This window comes from Lethenteron reissneri, chromosome 21 (assembly GCF_015708825.2).
Source record: "Lethenteron reissneri isolate LAM-NWPU_2019-01 chromosome 21, ASM1570882v1, whole genome shotgun sequence".
NCBI classification, from domain to species: Eukaryota; Metazoa; Chordata; class Hyperoartia; order Petromyzontiformes; family Petromyzontidae; genus Lethenteron; species Lethenteron reissneri.
The window spans coordinates 16,051,961-16,073,152 of NC_083799.1; the positions used below are offsets into that span (position 1 = coordinate 16,051,961).

At 46.4% G+C, this 21,192-nt stretch overlaps 3 protein-coding genes across 3 annotated transcripts; 1 reads left to right on the forward strand and 2 right to left on the reverse strand.

Annotated features, from left to right (window-relative positions):
- Positions 1-432: 432 nt before the first annotated feature.
- Positions 433-4,595, reverse strand: EAF1 (ELL associated factor 1). The gene is made up of 6 exons (XM_061556025.1): positions 4,339-4,595; positions 2,879-2,973; positions 2,280-2,416; positions 1,881-2,059; positions 1,479-1,742; positions 433-1,262 (listed from the first exon to the last, which is right to left on the reverse strand). Exons 1-6 carry the CDS (start codon positions 4,415-4,417, stop codon positions 1,216-1,218), a joined length of 801 nt encoding a protein of 266 aa, XP_061412009.1. The 5' UTR covers positions 4,418-4,595; the 3' UTR covers positions 433-1,215.
- Positions 4,596-4,663: 68 nt separating this feature from the next.
- Positions 4,664-11,185, forward strand: METTL6 (methyltransferase 6, tRNA N3-cytidine). The gene is made up of 6 exons (XM_061556024.1): positions 4,664-4,890; positions 6,466-6,719; positions 7,261-7,395; positions 7,952-8,122; positions 8,594-8,735; positions 8,907-11,185. Exons 1-6 carry the CDS (start codon positions 4,884-4,886, stop codon positions 9,068-9,070), a joined length of 873 nt encoding a protein of 290 aa, XP_061412008.1. The 5' UTR covers positions 4,664-4,883; the 3' UTR covers positions 9,071-11,185.
- TSN (translin) lies at positions 11,021-16,454 on the reverse strand. Its single transcript, XM_061556028.1, has 6 exons — positions 16,260-16,454; positions 15,075-15,162; positions 13,847-13,943; positions 12,942-13,057; positions 12,181-12,260; positions 11,021-11,903 (listed from the first exon to the last, which is right to left on the reverse strand). Exons 1-6 carry the CDS (start codon positions 16,323-16,325, stop codon positions 11,646-11,648), a joined length of 705 nt encoding a protein of 234 aa, XP_061412012.1. The 5' UTR covers positions 16,326-16,454; the 3' UTR covers positions 11,021-11,645.
- Between the last annotated feature and the right edge of the window lie 4,738 nt (positions 16,455-21,192).

Genomic DNA, 21,192 nt, shown 5'->3' on the forward strand with positions numbered 1-21,192 from the left:
ATTGCTGACGGGTTCTCCTGTGCAAGGGCTTAAAACTCAACTTGGGTGTCAAATTGCAAGTATTCCTTATGGCAGTACCCCGCGGTACCAAATAATACAAAATGGCCGAAGCAATTAAATATTTTATTTCTGGGACACTATTTTTTCCAGGTGTGTACTTAACTCCGCGACTGGGGTACCAATCAATCCGAAATCAGTGCTACTGCGCGATGTCGAAAACGCAGCGAGGACGATTGTGCCGAAACCCTGAACGCTCGTACGCACCGTAGTGGTGCATCGTGTACAGCTCGTCGAGATGAGTCGATTGCCGCATCGCCGACCATCAGACAAAATGACCGCATCGCGGGCATTATGCGAGAGCCGGGGTACTATGGTACCCTGGGGTACTGCCATAAGGTTCAATTGTGTAAACTACACATTTCCAGATGGGGTACAAATGATGTAGGTATGAACAGCATATATCAAACGAGATTGTTTGAATGAGCTAAAGTCTCTTAACCTTCATTAATGTACTGTAATTTGTAAATAAAACATCTCCACTTATCAGTGGTCTATTACAGGAATTGGCTTTTTACCAAACACATAAATGAATGTTAATCATCTGACTTGGAAACCATTCACTTCCCAAAATGTAAGTGTAGATAAAACTAGACAATTGTCGGTTTATATTGCACAATTAGCATTTATTGTATCTGCTTTTATATGGCAACACAATCATGGTAATGGATATGTACACATGGCAAATACTAAAGAGCAAAAAAAATATTATCCCAACTTAAAGCTTTCGTGACTGCAGGAATTCATATTCTTTGGGTCTTCATATTCTTTGGGTCTTTCGGTGAAGTCACGTAGATATGTTAAAAGAAAATAACAAAACACGACCACTTGTGTTGTGATCGAAACGTCATAGTTTTTTGTTATTTTCTTTGAACCTATACACGTGACTTTACCGAAAGACCCAAATAGTATATATTATCCCAGTTTTAACTGCCAACATGTAATGTTAATGATTTAAACATAAGTATGATATAACAAAGAAATGTACTGAAACAGTAACATGCATTAAATTTCTTTCAAATGCTATGCGATATGACAAGGGGAAATATAGGCAGGTACAGAAAATGATGATTTTAAGCATGGGAGCAGCTTTGTATGAAACTAAAGTGATTGGGGTACAGATATTATCGAAAGATATTTTAGTGGACATCTTAAAAATTAGTCGTCACTGTCACTTCCAGATTCGCTCAGCTGCAAGTCACTTCCTGTAGAAAACAAAAACACATGTTACTGAGAAATGAATCATTACAAATCAATATGCAAAATTACACGTTATTTAACTGTATTTGACCTGGTCTATACAGTATTCACGAACAAGTCATTGCGGTCAGCTCGTTACAAGAAAACTACCATTTTGCAAGCATGTACATAAGAGTAATTGTGAATTCGTTGAGTGTAAAGTGTGGCGTGTGACTACTTACTCAGTGTGCTCATGTATCCCCGGTGCTCCGAAGGCGGCTGTGCACGGGTGGTGCCGTTCGGTAAGTTTGCTGCGATGGGTGGAGCTGGGATCTGTGGCTGCAGCGGCGTGGGCTGAGGCTGAGCGAGGGGCTGAGTCGGGGCAGGGGAGAGCGGCACGCGGCTCTCCAATTCCTCATTGGAGCTCTCGCTGCCACTGCTTGAGCTGTCCGAGTCCGAGGAGCTGGCATTGCTCATTTCAATGGCACGGGCCTCGGCCAGAAGCTCTGTTTCAGCACAAGAACATGAACATTGTTTCAGGCACAATGAAACAGCTAATTGTTTGAAAACCTGTCTTTACAGATACAGCAAAATGTTCAACCATCAAACTTGTAGTATTATTTTAGAGTTCTGATGTCACTTGCCTTTCTCGATGTCGTGCAGTGGTTCAGGAGACTGTTTTTCTTTTCCAGGTGAAGTTTTACTGCCCGTTGTTGCTCGACTTGCGCTCTTTGTCTGCCCGCTTGGCTGTCCTGCACGCCCACTCTGTTGTTGCTGCTGCTGCTGCTCCATTCGGCTCTGAATCTTGCTGCTGCCTTCAAACCTAAATATGAATACAACTTCATATTAATCGTATCTAAATGTAGCAGCATTGAGATGCGTTACAGACGTGGGACACATTTGTGTCAAACAGTGAAAGGACAAGATTACTATATGAATAAATATGTATCATTGCAGTCAATCCTTGAATAGGGGGGGGGAAGGTTAGGATTGGAGTGATGTACATACATTACTTTGTGGCTTTTCAAGCATTGATCACTCACCTGGTTTTCTTGACCTGGATGTTGCTGGTGAGCTTTTCCAATGTATACTCTCCCGTGTCATGGTTGATAATGAGAACACATTCCTTCATACATGGTCTCTTGGAGCCTTTAAACACGGTTGTGGGTGGAGTAGAGCCCTGATGCACCACATACCATAATCAGGAAATGGTTTCTAGAATAGTGACAATGTAAATGATGGTAAAGACATCCCACGACTGCATTAACCATTAGTTTTTTTACCATTCTGTAGTTGAATTGTAAGGCCTTTGACGTTTAGCTGAACTTAAGACAACTGGGCCACGTATGTACTATGCTGAACTTATTTCGCACCGTACGTAGCTAACTGTGCTAACCGGGAGGTGCGGGGCAAGGACAAAAAACGAAACATAAAAAACAGTTCTAGAGAAATTAGTTTTCAATTGAGATGATTTAAAAGTGCACATCTCCAGTGGCTTCCTAATATTGGAAGAGCATTCCAGACGGCCACAGAAGTGCAGAAGAAGCGTCACCCGTAGGCGTAATAATGGTAAAAAAATCTGTTCTAAAGGAATGAGTTTTCACTCGAGATCGTAAGCCCAAGCTCCCTTCCTAGTTCCTACCTCGACGTTTGGCAGGGTGATGGTGACCTGATCGCCTTTCCCCACGTCCAGAGTGCCCTCGCATGCCGTGTCGATGGAGGCTGGCTTGAAGTCGTCTATTGAACAACAGCGTGTTCAACTTATATCAAACGAGCCGCATATGAACCTTATGGCGGTACCCCGGCTCTCGCATAATGTCCGTGATGCAGTCATTATTATTATTTTTCTTTTACACGCTTTTTATTAACTCTGTCTGTTGTTGTATCCTCAAATCTTCTAAGTTTTTACCCGCTTCCTAATGTGGTATCGACTGCAAACTTGGTATACTTATGTCATACTGATGACAATTTATCATAAAAAACATTTTAAAACATTCTTTTTTATATGTTATGTTTCGGCTTGGCTCTAATAGCCCACGGTAAACTGACATTGGCTGTGAATGGCCACGGTCACTAACGTATGGCAAGCTTCGGGGCCACTTCCTGGAGTCGTGGAGTTCTTCCATTACTAGTACGGTACATTTCATTAAAGCGTGTTTTTTAAAAAAAGTTATTTTTAAATATTACTTATTTTTAGTCTGTTAATTGTCGGCGATGCGGCAATCGACTCATCTCGACAAGCTGTACACGATGCACTTTTCAAAGTAGAATTTTTCGGATTTGTTTATGCTGTTTGGCGTTTCGACTATCGCGGAGTAGCACTGATTTCGGATTGATTGGTACCCCAGTCACGGAGTTAAGTACAACCCCTGGGAAAAAAATAGCGTCCCAGAAATAAAACATTTAATTGCCTCGGCCATTTAGTATTACATTATTTGGTACACCGGGGTACCGCCATGAGGATCATGTTCAGCCCTCAATTGCAAAATACAATAAACACGTCAACATACCCATGGCCTCTCACGTAGTTCTAATACCCAAAACGACGAAAACAATGTAAATGTCTCAATCGTGTACAGTGTCTTGCTTATACATGTATTCAAACCTCCAACACCCCGCAATATTCTAAGTGCTAAACAATGTCGCAGTGGTGTTCTCCCGTGTGTGTTATATAAATACGTGGCAATTCCCTTTGGTAATTCCCCAAGTAAACCCCATTGGGGGTCGGTAACGTCCCCTGTGCCAACTTCATGGCGACGTCTTTAGATGAATCCCCGCAGTCACGAAAGCTTTACATCGAAATTCATGGCGACGACTTTAGATGAATCCCTGCAGTCACGAAAGCTTTACATCGACAGCATTCCCGCACACGGCTAACATCAGTGGCGAACACGTTCAGCCAACCCTGTACCCTGCGCTTGACCAGCGCGGTGAAGTATGGTCAAACATCCCCAACAGCGCGAGGACGCCTTCATCCAGCGGCGGACTGACAAGAGGCCTGCCAATGACGACTATAAATGTAAATTACGATAACTTCTTCATGTTCGTGTTGTTGTTGTTATGATCGAGTAGTAGTGGTGGTGGCGGTGGTTAAACTCTCACATCGGATGGCGTGGAAGCCGGCTCGCGGCCTCCGCTCAAAGCTCTCGCCCAGGCGCAGGACGTGCTCCTCGCTGTTCATGGCTCGGCCGTCGTCTGTCACGCGACAAGAGGCCGCCGATCGAGCGACTTGACGAGCGAAAACCAAAACAAAAGGAAGATCACGCGGCAGAATCCTCCTCGATACAAACTCGCGCCGCTTTACTTAATTGTTTCCAGGAGACGCCTGCGCAGGGCCGGCCTCGTGACCCCCCCGTGACCCCGAGTCCGCGTGACCGCCCCCCCACTAGCCCCCACCCCACGCGCATGCGCACTCGGCGCGCGGAAGCCGGGTCCACGTGGGCGGGACACGACGCACGTGTGCGGCCTGCGGCTCCGCGGCCGTGGAGCTTCTCTGCGAAGCAATTAACGCGCTGGTGGTGGCCAATTAGCGAGTGTCCAGCCGCTGCTTTTGCTTTGTGGTGGTGGTCGCTTTACAAGAGCCTCCTCCTGGGCGGCGCGTCTCGTCGGTCGTGGGGATGCGTTGATCGTCGCTGGCTGGTCACGTCATGCTGGGTTAGTGATACTCCTACCGACTGAGCGACTGTCGTGTTTTCGTCTGGGCCAGCAGCACACAGTGGGTGTGGGAGGTTCAATGAAGAGAAATAAACAGGTTTAGTTGACTAATCCATCGATGTAAATCCAATGTTAGAGCGAGTCAGGTTTCGTACTGTTGCAAATGATGGCCCCACATCGATGTCCTGTCTCATCAACACATGATGGGTTATTTAAGGTTTTAACTTACATGAGAGAATTGAGCAGTCGAACGCTTGCCCACACAGTCGGTCTGATCTTAATTGTTCGTCCCATGAATATGTTATCGTTCGGGTTCACGTCGAGTTGACAGTATTTTATGTTAGAAGTGAGTGTGGAATCAACCACAACTGCATTGTTCTGTACCTGCGAGGTTAGCTGTATCGCATAGAGGTGTGTAAGACACACTGCCTTAGCATGCAGGACACTCAGGGAGACCAGGACTGCTGTCCTGGTCCCACGCAAAGTTCCCCTCCAGCAGGGGCCCCGCTGTTGGTTGCTTGGACTCCTGGGGGGGGGGGAGCTGGGGGATGAGAAGTGGCAGAGGTCGCAACCGGGTACCCGATACCCGTACCCTACCCGATACCCGGCTACCCGTACCCGGCCGGGTACGGGTACCCGTTTGCGACCCTGGTGCGGCCGGGTACGGGTAGGCCGTGAGTCACTGGTGAGTAACTGTCATTTCCCAACGTCTTGTCTCTTCTCACAATTCAAGTTCCTAGAATCAACCCACCCGCGCCTGCAACATGGCTTCATCCCAGAGGTCGCAATCAGGTACCCGATACCCGTTTGCGACCCTGGTGCGGCCGGGTACGGGTAAGGAATCAAAACCCGTTTGCGACCTCTGGCCTCCGGGGAGTTGGATGTGAAAACGTGTGGGAATCTTAATTTCATGAGCTGGATGCAGAAACAAGAGTGAATATGATGTGTAAACTCGTATAGAACATATCAGAATTGGTTTAGGGTTTTGATGAGAGCTAGTCTTTCATCCGCTCAGCCTCATACCAACCGCTCATACCAACCCGCACTCACCAGCATGGTGAAGTGCCTTCGCGTATATCTTCCCCCAGTGGTGGTACAGATCGTCTCCAGGCACTTGAATTTCTGATGTCATCATCCATGATGACAGCAGCAGTGCGGCTGAAGGTGTAAGTGATGTTAAGAATAACTTGGTGAGAAGACCCCTTGATTTGACCATTACTACAAAAAACGTGCATGGAGTACGACCACCAGGGAGATGGGCGAGTCATGAAATCTGCTCGTTTGCAGGTGCGAGATCAGGGATGGGCAACCTGTGGCTCTTTAAGGACTTATTCGTGACGTTATTTATTAAGGACCGTCTCGTACTGACATGCATCGCGGCTCTTTGAATGTAGAGGGGTTTTTTACCGAATTCTAACAAAATGTATCTTGTTATTTTGGTAGCCGACCTCTGTGCTAGATGTATTCCTCCTACATCGCAGGATCGCGAGAGGACTGGAAGCAGCCTGGAGAGACCTGAATCAGTGGATTGAGCATGGCCGATGATGGTGACGACCAAAGACACTTTCTTTGCAGCTCGAGAAGCAGAGGCGGCGGCAGAAGCGGCAGCGCCCGCCCAGGCGAGGGCGTGCGGGGTTCGGCTGCTCTCCCCCGAGGAGCGGGAGAGGCTACAGCGCGACTCGGCGCTGGTGGCCGAGTTCAAGCAGACCAAGCTCGAGCAGGAGGCGCGCAGGAACTGGGACCTGTTCTACAAGCGGAACTCGACACGCTTCTTCAAGGACCGCCACTGGACGACACGCGAGTTCCAGGAGCTCAGCGCCTGCAGAGAGGTGTGGATGGGTTGATTCGTGTCCGAAAAAAAATCAATGTCTCGATTCACGTGTAGATGAAATGGCCAAAAATGCATCGCCTGAGCGACATGGACAATTTTTGGTAATGGAGTTGTCTGTGCATTAAATTTATTTTCCCTAAAAGATGAAAATTCACACTTGCCAACACGTGAATCAAGTGCTTTAGAGTTAAAAGTACTTTATGGGTACATTGTCCAGGAGGGGTGAAGACCTCATCTGAATTTTGATACTTCACAACTGGAATTCAATGTCTAGATTCACGTGTAGATGAAATGGCCGAAAATACATCGCCTTAGCGACATGGCCAATTTTTGGTAATGGAGTTGTCTGTGCATTTTTTTTTCCCCTAAAAGACGAAAATTTACACTTGCCAACATGTGAATCAAGTGCTTTAGAGCTAAAAGTACTTGATGGGGACTTTGTCCAGGAGGGATGAAGACCTCATCTGAATTTTTATACTTCACCACTGGAAGAGAGTATCCCACCCCATTTAACAAAATCTTATGCTTTTGTACTCCAGAGTGAAAACCAGAGGCTGGTGATCCTGGAGGCTGGGTGTGGAGTTGGGAACTGTCTCTTCCCACTCCTCGAAGAGGATCCCAACATCTTTGTCTACGCGTGCGATTTTTCTCCACGTGCCGTTGACTTTGTTAAGGTATGTGTAGCAGGTGTGTAGGATTACCTGGATGAATTGTCACCAAATGTGCAGTTGCTCAATGAGGTGTTCACCCAGAGTTAGCATTCATCTGCAGGATTAGTCTCCACTGATTGTTCATCTCCACCCCAATGCCCTGTAGCCCCACTTGGCAGTCTTAGCCAGGGACACGCCCAACCCCTACAGTCATCGCTATGCTGCAAGGCGATGAAAGCGTGGTGTGGAGGCCGACTGTAATGTTTTGTTATATTTTGCAGCCTTGAGTTTCTGAGCAACCTCTGCCAGCCAGTTTATGGATCCTCTTTACACCACATAGCCAGATCATTCGAGAACGCGAACAAACAATGCAGAATATTCCACGGTGCGCATTATGTATGTTGAACTTCTTTCGCACCGTACATACCCAACCGTGTTAATGGGAGGCATTACTGGATGGTAGAGCAGTTGCAGACCGGATACGGATGCAAGCAACGTAGTTTTACATCTAGAAAATTAACGAGTACGAATTTTAGATTGCTTTATTGGATAAAAAAAAAATGTTTTCTTGTCGTTGCAGAGCAACCCCTTGTACAGTAAAGAGCGCTGCTTGGCTTTCCAGTGTGACCTCACGCAGAATTCCCTCGTGGAGAATGTGCCGGAAGGGACGGTAGACGCGGTGACACTCATATTTGTCCTATCTGCTATCCACCCCGACAACATGGATGCAGCTCTGCACAATATCTACAAGGTGGGTAGGACATCAAACTGCATCTAGCACAAGAATCCATAGTTTTAGCACGATATAGCATCCTTGAAATGTTCTCGTTTCAGTCCAAATTGATGACGTTCGAGCGAAACATAGATTTGTAATAATGTAAAGGTGTGAAGCACGTTACTAAAGAGCATATCGATGTCATCATATCGGTCACACCATCACCAAACCAGTACACCTTGGTATAGGTTTTGTGGATTCACGCCATCCCGACTGCATTTTAGGCTACATGAAGAGCCACAACGAATATATGTTGAACTTATTTCGCACTGTACCAAGCCAACCGTGCTAATCGGTGGTGCGGGAATGGACAACAAACTAAACACAAAAAGCAGTTATGTTGCACCATAATGAAGAGGATGGAAAGCCGGGCAGGGCAATATCTGTACATGTGAGTGTGGAGTTTTCCCTGCACACCTGGGGATAACAGCGATCGCTCCGCTCCAGGTGCTGAAGCCAGGAGGACGCGTCCTGTTCAGGGACTACGGTCTGCACGACCACGCCATGCTGCGATTCAAGCCTGGCCACAAACTCTCGGAGAACTTCTACGTCCGTCAAGATGGAACCAGGGCATACTTCTTTTCAGATGGTATTACATTGATAGAAAAGTAAATTGTAGTCCTAAGCATCAAATATATTTATAAATGTGATAAACTATAGGTCACATGTATTTATTGATTATGCAGCATGAGTAACATGTTGTCTGATTTCGATTTAAAGAACCAAGAAGATGTTGTCTGATGTTTTATTTTTTCAACAGACGTTGTGGAAAAACTCTTCATCGGTACGGGCTACGTGGTGCTGGAGAATGAATATGTTGTGCGCAAGACTGTCAACATCAAAGAGGGCCTGAGTGTGCCCAGGATTTTCATTCAGGGGAAATTCCAAAAACCCTCAGGAGATGAACATAAACCTGCTTCGTGATTGCTCGTGATACTTCACAATAGAGTGGGGCTCCTGTGCGGTCAACTACAACTGTACGCTGCTGGACTAAAGTCTCCCTGCACCTTTGCCTTCACACAATCAAACTCTCTCCGGCACAAACTGATCTTAATGCTCCACTTCCGTGCTGCACGTCCACTTATGGATCATGAGTCGCCCTGTACACTCCAAATGCGGTGCAGAACGTGACATAGTTCATAATCACCAACATTACTACCACCACCATTCTCATCATGAACATAATCCTCATCCACAGTGGTCTACCCACATCTGGACAAAGGCCTTCCCACCCCCATCGCAATTCCTTTCAGTGCAGCGATACCGCACTTCATCTCACGCCTGCACGTGAACCCATCTTCTCGCTCCACCTCCTCAGTGGTCAACTTTGGTGTTCCCCTTTGCGTACCGAAAATGGCGTGCTAATGCACAGCACAGCTGGAGACCGAAGATGTCGTGAGGGTTGGTTAGAGATATCGCCTCTAAGATGCAAAATTGGGAGAACCCCACAAAAGGCCCAGACCAAATTTTCTCTGACGGCTGAACGAGTGCAGAGGAGACCAAACAGCCACCGTTAAACTCGACAGATTCCGGTCACTATTTCTACATATTTGTCCTTCCCCCACACCTCTGATTGGCAGGGTTGGCTAAGTCCCGTGCGAAAGAAGTTCAGCATACTACAACAGGTAAGTAAACTCAGATTAAATTATACAATTCAAATCTCGGCTGAATTTGTCTTGGACAGCGAAAGTGTCAATATAACCAGGTTATAGGGCAGGAGTCAAGGGCAAACAAAAGGGAGGATGCAATAGTTTGAGGCAATTCGACACAAGTCAAATATGCAAGAACCGAAACTAACTGTAATCAGCTGAGTACTTGGGTTATAAACAAATCAACAAGACCAGGATTTAAAGGCAACCTGGTCTGTGCTCGCGTCTTCACCCCAGCCTGAGGTGCCATATCTAGGCGAGATTCGGAGTCCATAAATCCATGCAGGCATTCGCTTCATTGCATTTGTCTGAGCAGCTCAAATTAAGTAGCCCCGACTGCCTCCTGGTAGTTGGTGGCAGTAGATCCAGAAACGCTCTGCGAGTCCTCATTGCTCTTCAGGGGCAACGTGCACTTCCTCATGGCTCATTCCTACTGCTCGTGGTGGCCCGTTCGTAATGCTGGGGCATGCGCCTCGCCATTCGTTCATGTTGAGATAATGTGGGCGATGCTCCACAATTGTTTTCCACCGTAATTTGTATTTCAGATATGGGTATCGCTGGTGGAGCATTTAATGATCTTCCCTAGTTGCCCTGAATTAGTGCTGGTCCTTCAATTGCTGACATCTGTACGGCCATAGGACAGGCAGGGCACTAACTACGCACAAAGCAGATCATGCTCAAGCTAATTGGGACACTGCCCAGCCACAGTGCACATCAATATTACCATCATATCATCAAACTCCACCATCGTCACTACCACCAACATCGATAATGCATTGTAAGACTCTCAAACGCGGTGGCAGGAGAAATTTTCCGCCACTTTCATGCGACTCCTGTTAACTGCAAAATCGCCGTGGATAATGAGTTTCCGTTAACAGATTGCAGCGGCGGCTAAGTTACAGGCCATAGGTTTGTGGATAAGAATAGCTATTTTATTTAACATTATTTTTATAATAATTTTTGCAATGCTGTTCATTATAAAATACATGGTTTTACCATGAAGCACACTCGAGAATGGATATGTTAAGTACTGTATTGTTACTCGTTCTAAAGTCTTGTTTGCACAATGTTAATTGGGAGATGTCACGGAAATGCTTTGAATCATGCAAGGAGAAAATGGCGTAAATGTATACGTTCAGCTAAGATGAGAACATTGCCTGATTACAGCAAGAGATGTCTGCTACGTAGTAGCTCGGTGATACAATTACAAGGACAACACGAGAAATACTAACCGTAAACTTTAATTGAAATGACTGAATGCTCCTATGAAGCATATCATTTGTACAGAATACTATTCAGGATTTAAGCTGCAAGAATATTTCAAGATGTAACAAACATTTTTTACACTGTTTAGGCATGCAGCAACGCAAAATATATAAACAAAAATTCCTATGTTCAAAATATTCCTTCTGTTCCTTAGCTACTATCGAAAAGCTTCTCAATGTAGATGTATAGCAAGATGTATTTTTTCAATAAAACAGATGAAACAATTTCTGAGCATTTCTGATGTAATCACTATTTATAAAGGCCCATAACCTCTCTACTTAGCTCTTTACAAGACTCTTCATTTGCCATTAATGTAAATTATATTACCAGCCAACAAAATATAAAGCTTGTAACGACGTAGTTGCTTGACAAAAATCTAGCTCACAATGGAATGAACACAAGGTAAAAAATGCTCTTCATACTTCCGAGTGGTAAGGAAAACTCACACGTATGCCTTCCGTATGCATTTCAACGTCTCGCCAAACTCACTCAATTTATTACCAAGCTTTCCTGTCGCAGCATTCCTCATTTTACAAATGTACTCCTAATTTCATCCTCATGAATATCACTGGAATTCGCCCACACTAAGGCTTGCTTTCTTCACCTTTACCGGCATTGTCCTGCGACTGATCGGTGGGCTTTGTGAGACCACGGATCGTCAGGTCGTACACCACCTCCTCCACCTTCTTCACGTCGTACTTGAGGCCATCGTAGCGCTTGCGCAGAGAGTCGTTCTTCAGGTTGAGCGAACGGAAGCCAGCGTCCAGCTCGTGCACAAACGCCGCCACTCGAATGGGCCGCCCATAATCCCCGGCTGTCACGCTGTTTACTGCCAGGCGTGCCTGCGGTAATAACAACGATCAACAATATTCCGTGTAAAACTGCAATGCATGGCAGATTGCTACAACGACGCATGTACCACTAGCCCATAATATAATTGGACAGGTAAATCGGTGTTAAATGTGAATGAATGTATATTGCTGAAATCAACTTTAATCAGAAAATGTAGGGTGAAAAAAAAACATACATTACTGTCAATTACTCTCATAAGGATTTGCTAATTTTGTAGTACAGTATTGGGATTGAAAACCATTCCAAAGTTCCAAGGAGGCTCCTTACCAATTCACTGGCCATCATCAGCAGCCCAGTGAGGTAATCATCCAGGTCCAGATGGAAGCCTTTCTCCTGCTGCACCTCAACTGCACACATGAAAGCAGTCACTTAACAATCTGTGCAAATTCAACGTTTACTCAGAATAAACAAACACAGATTAAAATGTCCTGCAAACCTGGTCCCGTGTGACAATTTACAACACCAATCACCACAGCTTTCAAATTAATCAAGAGATCCCATTCTTTACACCTAGGCTACACAACAGGTGATGTAAAATAGACGCATCATAAATATTAATTTCATCGTGACTTCTATAGCAATCTAAACTATGTAAAGCAATGTCTCCCGTTTCAAATTCAGGTTTAATTTGTTTAGCCAGCAAACACCAAGAAAACAGGGGAGTCTCATTGCAACACCGGACCTGCAGTCACCAACAATTACAAAACAATGTACAGCAATATAGCAAAGTAATTAGAACAAAAAGCTAATGCGTCAAATGAGGAATCATAAATATTGCACATCGTCAATGTGAACTCAGAACTACATATTCCCTGCAGCGCAAATCAGCTCGGAACACATTACCTACAGAGTGATAATGGATAAACTACGCTACAGACACATTCATAATTAAACAGATATAGGTTGACTAGAGTACGAACCTGACTTTATTCCCATCACACATCGCAGTTATGGCACTAGCTTTTAACAAGCAAGCCGGTCGTTTAAATATGCCCATGTGATAAAGCAAAAGATATCACTGTACTCACTTCCAAGGATTTTGGCAGCTTCCTCCCGCGAGATCAGGCTCTCGGCTTCCAGGTACACAAGCAGGGCGGCTAGATAGCTGAGGCGCTGCAGCACAAACCGCCAGTGGTCATGAAATCTACACAGGAGCAGCAATTCCAAGCAGTGTCAACAGTGAGCACAAACCACAGATGCCTGCATCCTTCAGGGGTTCCTGCACCTCGGACAAAACAAAGAGAACAAGTTTAAAGTCCCAACATGCATAGATACTCTTAAATGTGTCTGCAATGTGATCTCTTAAAAACAAAATATAACGGGCATAATGTTCACCAGTGTATTAACACAATTGATGTTCAAAGCTTGTACGATTCAGGCTATTGCCAAACATTGCCTTTTAACTTGAAAATATGCAAATTTATATTTAAAGCTTTCGTGACTGCAGGGATTCATCGTCTTGGTTCTTTCGGTAGTCACGTAGAAGGAAAATAATAAAATAATTAAAATATAACATAATAAAATTATTCTCACGACGTTTCGGCCAAAACGCAAGTACCCGTCTTCAGGTGAAGAACAGGTCTGTCAAGTAGACAGAGTGTCTAGACAGAGTCTGTCTACTTGACAGACCTGTTCTCCACCTGAAGACGGCTGCTTGCGTTGTGGCCGAAACGTCGTGAGAATTATTTTATTATGTTTTATTATTTTATTATTTTATTATTTTCCTTCTACGTGACTTTACCGAAAGAACCAAAACGATGAATATGCAAATTATTACCTCTGTCACCCTCCTTCAGACATTAACTACACCGAATGTAAATCTAAAATGCAAAGCACAGGTTATGAATGTCTATATTGAAGGAAATACCAGATGGAAAGCCGTCATATTTATTAAAACAGCTGTCAAAATAATTCTCAAGTAGTTTCTCCTCACCTATAGTAATACTCGGGAGGGAACTTGGTCTTGAGTACAGCAAAGTGAACTTTAACTTCTTCGAAGCGCTCTCTTGCCTTCTGACAGATAGTTGGCACTGCACAAAGACACAAAGTTAGTCACAAGTTCGCTTCCCTGGCGCCTCTAGTTGTGCACCGTGCGTGATGTTTAGTGTAATCAGTTTTGAATCACTATACATTACTGGATTGTGAAATGTCCTCACCGGTATTAACATCTGGATCTGTTATATTAGGCTACAAGTTAATTTAAACATTTACATTTTTGACCAGACAAGAGCCTTTTTGATTAAAACTCAAAAGGCCACTTTTATAGTCTGATGTGCGTAAAAACCATGATTATTTTGTTTATATATGGTAAGTATGGATGAGTTCCTACATCAAGTGCGCATACATGTTCTGTATTAATACGATTCCATTGTTCGTATGCTCGTTTACCTAGGAAGGCCACGCCGAGTCCCATGACTCTAACCTTCACAATCATAAATCCATTCATGAATTGCTCATTTCGTTCATTCAAATATTGACTCATTCATTTTTCTCATTCATACATTACTCCATTTTAATTAAAACATTTACGTGTGAATCCATCAAATTCGACATCCATGTCAAAGCTGATTATTAGATAGATATCTGTTCTCAGTTGTGCCGCATAGATCTTCATGACTGGGCGTTCTGGTTTGTACGCAGTCTTGTTCGGCATCATGTCCGACGTTTCGCACCACGTGGTGCTGGGAGCTTTTTAAATCCTTTATATTAAGTTCACTTGCTTGCTTGCGCGCTTACGACCGTGCAAATCTTTCGGTCGTTTATTTAACCCACTTCCCGTGATCCAATCGAGCTGACATTTTGCACACAGACTCGTTGTGCGTGATAATTTATTTTCGTGAAAAATGTTTTAAAAAATGTTCCACTTTTTAGGAAAAAAAAATTCATATTTAATTTAAAATACCAATGTGATAAAAATGAAACTCTTACTCAAGAAAAACAGAAATGAATAATAAAATAAAACCGATGCCACGCATATAAAGGATTTATAGTGAAAAACTTTGTTTTTACGGGTTAATTTTTTCACGAAATTCACTCCGTTTTTTTTTACGAAGCTCCCACCCAGCACGTGGAACGGAGGATCATGCTCGACGTTTGGCTCCACATGAGAGCGCGAGAAATCTCTGATGCGGAAGCCGTGTCCCGTGGCTGTCCCCACGCACCGGGCTGCAGGCCCTGGTGCACGCCCTGCAGCAGCGTCAGCGTCTCCCGCGCCGTCTGCTCCAGCGCCTGCACCGTCTCCCGGATCTCCTGCGGGACAAGCTCATCATCAGCCGCCGGCATCATCAGCCGTGGTCAATACACTCATGGATGAAGACGCTGTCACAATCCTGCTAGATGTAATAATCCGCACCTAGCACATTGACATTAAGCGATTTCATTGATGCATCTCCTCTGTGGATGTCTTCTTGGAAGCGTTCCATTCATCATCAGTAGGTGAAGGTGCAGCGCTGCAATTGCTTGACTACGCCTCTGCTTGCGGCATGGCCTCCTCCAGAAGGAGCGGCCACTCAAGGGAGCTACAGAGAGTCGCTTTAAGGGTAATTGGCCTACTCTTCAATGGTGACCAGTACACATGGAAGATGTCGCAATACCCACACCTCACCCCACCACACAATCTGCAGACCGACTGTGGTATTGTACCCGCTAATACCGCCGGATAAACGTGCCCGTTTTGATTTAAAGCTTTCGTGACTGCAGGGATTCATATTCTAGATTCTTTAGGTAAAGTCACGTAGAAGGGATATAATAAAATAATGCAAACATTAAACAATCAAAATTCTAACGTTTCGACTGCAACACAAGCAATCATCATCAGGTGTGAAATCCACAGCCAATTGTTTCAGCTGCCGCTCTGGGAGCTCGAACCCGCAACCTCTGGAGCTCATCGTGCGAACCATCACACGACGGTAGCCCTCCCCTCACCACCACTCAATGAGAACATAAGTCCAACACAATAGCTGCCATAGTGCCTTGTCAATCCACAGCTGGATGAGGGCCTCCCCACGCGTTCTCACTCACGGGGGTTGTTTAACAGTACGTATTGCTTGACCATACTTCACCGCGCTGGTCGTCAGCACGTCAGGAGCAGAGGACACGGGCTCGTTCGCATTCCACACTGACGTGAGCCGGGCCGGGAAATCGAACAGTATTGTCGTGATCTGCACTAGCCACTCCATTGGCGATCCTGCAGCAGCCATCACGAGGAGTTTATCGATTCTGCAAATTCGGAAAATCCGAGCCGCGTGAACGGGTGTCCCTCCCTCTCTCCTCCACGACTTCTCCCGTCTCGCGTGACACAAACACCCGCGGGACCACCATCGCCTCCCTCCTCCCCCCGCCTTCACCTCGCGTTTCTCCTGCTCCACGCTCAGAGACTTGTTCACGGACAGGAACATGTCCAGCACCGACATGGCGAGGCCCTGGCTAGGGGCGAGGGAGGCTGCGGCGGCTGTCGAGGAGGAGACGGCGGCGTGAGGACCGGGCCGAGTGAGAAGCCGACGGTGTCAGAATGGTTCGCCCACGTGCGAACCTCAACTCCGCCTCCGCAACCGGAGATGACGTAGCAACAACAATAATAAATAATAAAACACGCGGCTGACGATGCCGCGGCGGCCATCTTACACAGGGAGGACGCCGTACGCATTGGAAAGCACGGGGGGTGTCGTCATCAGCGGGTGACTGACGCCCCCCCCACCCACTGCTGGACGTGGTCCCTGGGTAAGATGGCCGCGATATTCTTCCCGCGAACGGCGCGAGAGTTGCAGATATCGCGATATCGCGATGCGATACGATATCACGATGTAACGCGATATCGTGAGACGACGCTATAACACGTCACACACACACACGCATGTGACGATATACTTGCTGTGACAGTGATGCACAAGCAAACGAAACAACAAATTCGCGAATAACGCCGTGGCTTTAAAATGGAAAATAGGCGCGCAATGGTGATATAAATTAGGGCCATTGGCCGAAACGTCGCCTCAACTGGTCCTGTAACATTAAAATAAACATTCACACAAAACTTTCTAGAAACGGTTATGTCAAACTTTGCTTCATTTAAAATGTATAGAAATGTTTAATTCAGTTTGTACTCGAATACACACTTTCCATTGTATACAGTCATGCAATACATGTACATCCATTACAGTAGTTTCCCCACCAGAATACAAAATATAAGGTAGCTATGAAGTTACAAAAAGGAGATGTTTGATCCGAGACCTAAAATTGTTCATTGTAAATCATCCCGACAACAGTTTTTTCAATGACATGCAGCCACATGGCCTACATAGGTGGAACAGGTCTTCCTTTAAGGGAGTTCGTGTCACCCATGTGCAGGGCTTGATTTGGGGGGAGGAATCGAGACATTTTTGCAGTGCCCAACATTCCAGAGGGGTGCCTATGTCAGTGACAACTGGGGATATTGCATCTGTGTGTATGTGTAGAGATCTAGGCAGTGCGCGCAGCTGAGCGGGTGCAATCGAGGACGAGCAGGTGTGCGCGTTGGGGCAGGAGGTTGGCGCCGGAGAGGCGGGAGGTAGGAGAGAGTAGGTGAGATGCACAGTAGGTGAGGTGCAGAGTAGGTGAGATGCAGAGTAGGTGAGATGCAGAGTAGGTGAGATGCAGAGTAGGTGAGATGCAGAGTAGGTGAGGTGCAGAGTAGGTGAGATGCAGAGTAGGTGAGGTGCAGAGTAGATGAGGTGCAGAGTAGGTGAGATGCAGAGTAGGTGAGATGCAGAGTAGGTGAGGTGCACAGTAGGTGAGGTGCAGAGTAGGTGAGATGCAGAGTAGGTGAGGTGCAGAGTAGGTGAGGTGCGGAGTAGGTGAGGTGCAGAGTAGGTGAGGTGCACAGTAGGTGAGATGCAGAGTAGGTGCGGAGTAGATGAGAGCGGGTAATAGAAGCAGAGTGTGTCGTAACGGTGGCAGTCATATGAGTGCCTACAACTGGTGCGAGAGTAGACTTAATAAAGTGTAAGCAGGTTACTTGTTACTCCGTGTCGGTGTGTAATTTCAAGACACTCCATATGTATGTAAAGGAACGAGCAGAGAATGTGGGGAGGCAGTGGTATTTTCTGCCCTGATGTCCCTTCTAAGCTTATGCAGACTTCTGCAGCAGCATGTCAATGTAGGCAACGTCCTGCAGGTCTTCCTCCAGGACTCCCAGCTCGTTCATGAGCTGCCTCGCTATGCGCTCCCCTTCTTCAGAACTCTGGCCTTCTTCCAGCACCACCTACACAAGCACACGCCGAGGCGTATGCACAGTGAGTAGCAAACACCAGATGTCAAAGGTGGTCAAAAACTGAAAGGACTATATGTTACAATTGGGAGCAGCGGCAATCAGTTTGTGGGTAAAGCACACTGTCAAACATTAGCCTTACTCCTACCCCTAATCAACAATTCATCAACCGTTTACAGGTACTTGCTCTCACACTGCCCGTACAGCCTTACCCTTAACCCTGCCTCGCAGTGGCTTAGCGGGGGCCTGTGGGCTAGAGAGGCTCAGGTGGTAGACTACAAAGAGGGGCGGGGGATTCATGCCAACCAAGCTACACCACTGTTACCCCAACAGTTATCCTGTCCAAAATAAGTAAAACCTATTTGCTGTACTGTCCCACACAGTGATGTCATTCCTCTATTGTTTATCTGGTGCTTAACACAATCCAAAGCAGCTGCAAAGGAGGAGATTCACCTCCAGCTCCATGAAGTCCCCGAGCCCCTCTACGGCGTCGATGTGCACGCGCGTTTGTCCCACCAAGTAGAGCAGCCGCTCCTTGCGCACCTCCCCCCTCACGGCCAGCGCTTGAGACAGCACGTCCTGCACGGACAGACGGTTCCACGCACCGGCATCGCACCGTGGCCACATCCCTCTCAACCTTCTTCACTCCGGAGAGGACTCCCAAGTTACTAATGGGCAGTTCTTTCACAAGATGTCAACTTATCGGCATCTCTTGACGGAGTGATGTATTACGGGGGTTGTGGCCAAAATGTATGTAATACCATGATTTCTAGTCAACAATGAATATGCAAAGGGGAAAACCACAATTGTATTTGGAGCATAACATTAAGAGTTGTTTTTAAGAGCCCAAATGTAAAATTGTACACCTTAACCCTTTTCCGTTCCAAGACGTCTGCAAGTTACAGCATGGGTCCCGTTCACCGCTGAATCTTGGAACACGCAAGCAGTTCACGTTGAATCTATTTAGAGGCATAGAGCGCCATTGTTTTTAAAGACAGTATTTACCACAGAAAACTGTAGCGACATGACCACACTCTATGATAGCTGGTGCCAAACTGTGCCAACACCCACCCGAATGTCCTTGTGGGAGCCTCAGTACCGATAAAGTTATTTTCTTTTTTCTTTTCTTTGATACCGTTCCGATGACGTACACATACGTCATGTACGTCATCGGAACGGAATGTGCGTCATCAGAACAGGAAAGGGTAAACATGCCCGCAGCAGCAGCATCTGGAGAAAGCTAGAGAGAAAGAATGCTCAAAACAAAACCCAACCTGCAATAAAACACACTGGGATTTACACACTTGTATGCATAATTTTTAAAGTGTCAAATACGGCATTCCTCAATATACCGAAACAGATACGTTCCTGAACAGTTGTCCATAAAGCAAAATTCCGTACATCGAACGATATTTTCCCATGGACTGCCATTATATAAAGACGTATTAAAATCTCACTTTAAAATAAGCAAATTATGTTCAGCACATTTAATTAAAAATGTATAATTTTACGATGAAATAATAATTATAACAAAAATATTTGAACTCTCAAAACACAGAATAATGAACCTTCCATCATGTTTAATGTAAATGAATGTACACCGTCAGTGAATGAATTTACCCCAAGTCCCACTGGGTCTGCCGTTGGGGTGAGGGTGTAGTTTGATGTTTTGGGTCCACTCGTGTCTGGTCGGTCGTAAAACATGAGCTTGCCTGTGCCATCCTAGAGCACACAACACAAATCATCTCATGATGCATATTTGCAAAAGATTATCAGAATGTATAAAATTGTATCGGGGTTTATTCTTCAACTTAATTCTCATCACATTAAATGTGTAATCCATAAACAATCATACCACATCAACAGGTTAACATTAATGATTTAAAGCGGACTGCGAAAAGGCAAATCCATCCAAACATGTGACAATGTCTCGCCAATTACATGATTATTACACTCTACAGTACATCAACACAGTACATTCATACATAAACTGTATGAATTCAGTCTCTTATACCATCACATCGGCGGCTTTGCGTGCATTTAAGACCACTTTGAAACAAACCTACGTGAAACACGCCGGGTAATCCTACAATTGCTACGAGTTAGGCACGGAGAAAATGTAGGAATGTATGAATGTTGAACTTCTTTCGCACCGTACGTAGCCAACTGTGCTAATCGGAGGTGCGGGAGAAGGACAAGAACGTGGGTAGGTGGAAGAAGAGGGCGGCGGTAGACAGGGGGGAACTCGTGAATGTGCAGCAGGCAGGTAGACACAATGAATGTGCAGCACGCAGGCAGGCAGACACAATGAATGGGCAGGGGAGACCCCGGAAGTTAAATGCAGTCAGTGACTTGCAGGAGTTGGTGAATCTCAACTGAGAAGAGACTCACGATGAAGTGTAGCAAGTAGGTTTTGGTGGGCAGGTAGACACGTGGGGAGGCAGGTAGACACGGGGGGGGGGGCAGGTAGACGTGGGGGGGGGGCAGGTAGACGTGGGGGGGGGGGCAGGTAGACACGGGGGGGGGGGCGGATAGACACGGGGGGCAGGGGACAGGTAGACACGGGGGGGGGGCTGGTATACACGGGGTGGGGGGCAGGTAGACGGGGGGGGGGGTGGGCAGGTAGACACGGGGGGGGGGGCGGATAGACACGGGGGGCAGGGGACAGGTAGACACGGGGGGGGGGGCTGGTATACACGGGGTGGGGGGCAGGTAGACGGGGGGGGGGTGGGCAGGTAGACAGACACGGGGGGGACAGGGAGATACGGGGGAGGGGAGGCAGGCAGACACGTGGGGGGGGGGGCAGGCAGACACGTGGGGGGGGGGGCAGGCAGACAGCGGCGCTCACGCTGAAGTGTCGCAGCTTGAGGCGGCCCCGCGTCACCACGTAGAAGGTGTCGCGCTGCGCGATTCGCTTCCCGGGGCCGCCGCTGAGCCGCTCGGCGGCGGCGCGCAGCGTGGCCACGTCCCGCACGCGGGCCTTCACCTCCACGTTGCGCATCGCTGCACTGCTCACACACACACAGACACAGGCAAAG

Excerpts from the sequence above, each read along its gene's own strand:
- EAF1 (XM_061556025.1), bottom strand. The coding sequence starts at position 4,417 with ATGAACAGCGAGGAGCACGTCCTGCGCCTGGGCGAGAGCTTTGAGCGG. Across the intron at positions 2,974-4,338 it reads CGGCTTCCACGCCATCCGAT|ACGACTTCAAGCCAGCCTCC; the intron begins GTGAGAGTTTAA and ends GTTGTTCAATAG. Across the intron at positions 2,060-2,279 it reads ATCCAGGTCAAGAAAACCAG|GTTTGAAGGCAGCAGCAAGA; the intron begins GTGAGTGATCAA and ends ATTCATATTTAG.
- METTL6 (XM_061556024.1), top strand. Across the intron at positions 8,123-8,593 it reads CTCTGCACAATATCTACAAG|GTGCTGAAGCCAGGAGGACG; the intron begins GTGGGTAGGACA and ends GCTCCGCTCCAG. Across the intron at positions 8,736-8,906 it reads GGCATACTTCTTTTCAGATG|ACGTTGTGGAAAAACTCTTC; the intron begins GTATTACATTGA and ends TTTTTTCAACAG.
- TSN (XM_061556028.1), bottom strand. The coding sequence starts at position 16,325 with ATGTCGGTGCTGGACATGTTCCTGTCCGTGAACAAGTCTCTGAGCGTG. Across the intron at positions 13,944-15,074 it reads GCACCAGGGCCTGCAGCCCG|TGCCAACTATCTGTCAGAAG; the intron begins GTGCGTGGGGAC and ends GTCTTTGTGCAG. Across the intron at positions 13,058-13,846 it reads CCTCCCGAGTATTACTATAG|ATTTCATGACCACTGGCGGT; the intron begins GTGAGGAGAAAC and ends GCTCCTGTGTAG.